The 4,130-nt window shown below is 33.4% G+C and overlaps 1 protein-coding gene across 2 annotated transcripts in view; it reads left to right on the plus strand.

Annotated features, from left to right (window-relative positions):
• The first annotated feature begins 1,638 nt into the window (after nt 1-1,638).
• Nucleotides 1,639-4,130, plus strand: part of LOC104802512 (RING-H2 finger protein ATL46-like) — a 5,268-nt gene continuing 2,776 nt past the window's right edge. Inside the window, exons 1-2 of one of the 2 annotated variants that reach the window (XM_010526156.2) lie at nt 1,640-2,256; nt 3,593-3,700. In XM_010526156.2, coding sequence (XP_010524458.1) covers nt 1,817-2,251 — 435 coding nt within the window. In that variant the 5' untranslated portion in view covers nt 1,640-1,816 and the 3' untranslated portion in view covers nt 2,252-2,256; nt 3,593-3,700. Of the gene's footprint in view, nt 2,257-3,592; nt 3,701-4,130 lie in introns of those variants that run through there. The other variant, XM_010526157.2, reaches the window with a different exon arrangement.

A 4,130-nucleotide genomic window follows, 5' to 3' on the forward strand; every position in this document is an offset into this window, starting at 1 on the left:
TTGGATTTGGACAAATCATATTCAGTCGTTCAGTTTCAGTTCCGAGATGAATTAGCCGCCAAGGTGAGGTTATGTCAGTTCAGAGAGTCATTTCATGCAAATGTGTAATCATGTTTTTGTCATGGTTTATAATAGGGGTAGATCTTTCGGTTTAGAGGAGCCCAACCGTATCGTACCGAAAACCGGGGTATTTTTTCGAATCGAACCGTATTTGTTTTTTAGTAAACTGAATTTTTTTAAACCAAATCAAATTGAATTGTAAAAAAAACGAAAAACCAGAAAACTCTAAAAAATATCTATTTTTTTTTAATAAAAATCAGAACCGAACCAAAGTGAATCGAAAATAAAATCGATTGGTATATAATTTTATAAAATCTTAGAAACTGAGCCAAACCAAAACCAAACCCGAATACTGAAACTGCCAACCCTTGTTTATAATGTGATTTAACACACACAAAGAAAAGAAAAAGAAAGATACTTGATTTGCTCAATTCATGCAAATGAGAGAGAGAGAGAGAGAGAGAGAGAGAGAGAGGGTGTGGAATTCATGGGGATGTCGTTAAAATTGGATAGAGAAAGAAAACAAAAAAAAAAACGTTACATGTGATGGCTACTCGGCCTAATCTGTGAGGCTGAGAGAAGAGAACGTAGATGGGACCCACCCTATTGTGCTGGGGTTGGTGCACCCGATCCCTACTTCATTTATTTATTTTTTTCTTTTAAAGAAAAAATTTCCGATAGATAATACAAACATTCGATACATATGTATATTACGCGAGACATTTATGAAGGTCCATGAGCAAGCCCTCGGTCGTCTGTTAGCTATCCATACGAGGATATTATGATCATGAATGATGGTGTATATTCTATGGATAGACATGTAATGCTACGTTCATAAATGTCATATGACACTAGCTTTTTTTTTCCTACACTTGTATTATATGATACATATTTCCACCTTCATTATTTTTTGTGGGCTGATTTTAAGAAATACAAAATACTTATATAGAGCAATTTATGAAAGCTTTAAGCAGATAAATCAGAACCATATGTCATATGAAAAAAAAAAACTGTTCCTATAATTATTTCACGAAGTATGTGCCTAATAAAATATTATAGTAGTATAACCTAACAAACATAAAATAAGTGCATATAGGTGTATTTTCAAACCTAAATACCAAATACTTTCAACTACTTGGCCACTAAAATCGATCCATTCAGGTTTTAGATTATGACCTAACACATTATATCTACTGAATATATTTATCATTCTATTGCTAAATATTTTATATAAACTAATTAATATATTTATTATAAATATAAACACTATCCCTACCCCTGCATACAAATTAATCAAATTTAGTTTATTTTTAAAAAAAAGTTATGATTTATAAAGGCACCGAAGATTAGGTCTTTTTTTATAAAAAAAAAATACGATAGGCGTGGCAGAAAGGATTTGAATCACGATTAGCCACTGAATTTTTAAACAAGGAAGACAAGTTACAGAGGATTTCGAACAAAATTGACCATTAAAGTTGAAACAAATTAAATAACAGCAAAACAGGTTGTAATAAAAAAGAGAAATGGTGAAGTACGTGCTTGGAAGCAACACTTGTTACAAACTTGTCGCAGACTCCGTAACATCGATACGCATAAAATAAATCCGGAAACGTGCAAATCCCCAATTCAAATTTTAAATCTCGACCGTCCATTTCATCCACATAACACCCCTCCCTTCTCTCTGTATATATATATATATATATATCCCTCACTGGAAGAGCTGCGTCGTGCGATCGAGGAAACCTTTTTGGAAGAAATGGTGGCCGAATCTCTGATCAGAATCTACGAATCCTTCGTCGATGCCATTGTTATCGCCTCAGTCTTCGTCTTCTCTCTCCGTCTCTGCTTCAGAATCGCTTCATTCCTCGCCAGCCGACCATGGCGCCGCCACCGCACCTTCACCTTCCGCCCGCGGTGGAGAAATCCGGCGAACGATCCTCATCCGCCTCCGTGCTGCGCGGTGTGCCTCCGAGATGCCGCGGAGGGAGAGAAGATGCGGCGGCTGACGGTTTGCGGCCACTGCTTCCACGCCGATTGCATCGACACGTGGCTCTCGATGAAGTCCACGTGTCCTCTGTGCAGAGCCGAGGTCCCGCCTCTTCCGCCGGCGAATCCTCTCCTCTTGCTGATCGTTCCGTACGGCGTCATCGAATACATCACCAAAAACGGAACCATCGTCTCCGACTCGTAGCGACGGTTAGAGATCCGATTTGATTTTTTTTTTTTTATATATATAATTCGCTTCGTTAGGTGTAGTAATTTGCGTACAAACGTGTAGTAGCAGAGTTGGTGATCGATGCATATTCATTTGATTTCTCATCATTTTGTCTTCCGCCATTTTTGTTAATCTCTCAGAAAAATCATAATTTATACAGGATAATACATAGTTAATACAATTTATGAACTATATAAGTTTTGATGGGCTTTTGCATATTTGATGGGAGTATTGAAAAAATAAAATGCGGAAACTGAAAAGAGAGAAAAGAAGAGAAAAATAAAACAAAGAACACTTTTATTACACGGAAGGCTATTGGATCGAATGACAAAGACATTGTTGAAAAAAAGATGGCTTTTCCCGGATGAAATTGAGAGTAACTCATCTATTTATAAGAAACAACTATAAAATAATTAAAGAAAGAAATTTACAAAGAAATAATATATGATAGAAACAAATAAATTAAGAGATAATTGATACAATTATCATTATTTGTTAATTGATTTTGTGTCTCTAATTTCTCTCAATCATCCTCATAATCATTTCCATATCAATTTCAATCTTCTTAAATATATATTTGGTTCCTTATTTCAACATTCCCCTCAAGATTGACTTAGAGATAATGTAAAAAGTCAATCTTGTAGAGAATATCTAAAACAATTTAAAAACTCGATGAGTAATTCATTGTTAATAAAATGATTCATAGATACCAATTTGGTTCTTAAGAGTTTTGATCCATCCTCAAATCAGTTCGCATGATCATGGAATTCTGCCTTTATCTCCTTTTGTCATAGCACTTCGCTTGATCTTGGAGTTTTTTGTGGCTTTGATTCCTTTTTTCATAGCACCTCGTTTTGATTCTGGATTTTGCTTCACTTCAAACCACTTGAATATATGAATATTAAGAACTCAAAAATGAAGAGTGTAGAAAATAAAAACTATGAAAAAAGAAGTATATAGATCAGATCGTAACCAGGCTCTGATACCATATTGAAAAAATAAAATGCGGAAACTGAAAAGAGAGAAAAGAAGAGAAAAATAAAACAAAGAACACTTTTATTGCTACATCTCTTATTCTTGTTATTTTACAATGAGAGTAACTCATCTATTTATAAGAAACAACTATAAAATAATTAATGAAAGAAATTTACAAAGAAATAATATATGATGGAAACAAATAAATTAAGAGATAATTGATATAATTATCATTATTTGTTAATTGATTTTGTGTCTCTAATTTCTCTCAATCATCCTCATAATCATTTCCATATTAATTTCAATCTTCTTAAATATATATTTGGTTTCTTATTTCAATAGGGAGGACATGAATTCCCTTATCTGGAACTATTGGATCAAATTTAATTATGGGTATCTTTTATTCCTAAGCATTACTTCGTTCTTTATTTTATGTGGTTGTTGTATCATTGTTCTCTAATATATTTATAATTATATGTACATATAATTATACTGTTAATATATAGCATTTGCTTTTTTCTCTTGATTATATTTTTTTATAATCTAAAAATTCACCGGATCTTTGATATATTTTTTTGATATATATTTTTTTATAATCCGAAAGTTTATCGGATAAACACTAAAAAAAAATGGTCATTTCCAACGGGTAAATCCGTTGAAAATGACCAAATTTCCGTTGAAAATTAACGTTTCCAACGGATTTCCAACGGATTTATCCGTTGGAATTTCGTCGTTAGAAATCGGTGTCCGTTGGAAAACCGTTGGAATTTTCAACGGAATTGCAACGAATTTTTCCGTTGGAAATTTCCAACGGATTTCTAACCGCAATTTCGGTTGGAAAATTCCAACGGAATTTCCAACCGCAATCCCTTGGAATTTT

This window comes from Tarenaya hassleriana, unplaced genomic scaffold (genome assembly GCF_000463585.1).
Source record: "Tarenaya hassleriana unplaced genomic scaffold, ASM46358v1 Cleome8, whole genome shotgun sequence".
In the NCBI taxonomy this organism is placed as follows: domain Eukaryota; kingdom Viridiplantae; phylum Streptophyta; class Magnoliopsida; order Brassicales; family Cleomaceae; genus Tarenaya; species Tarenaya hassleriana.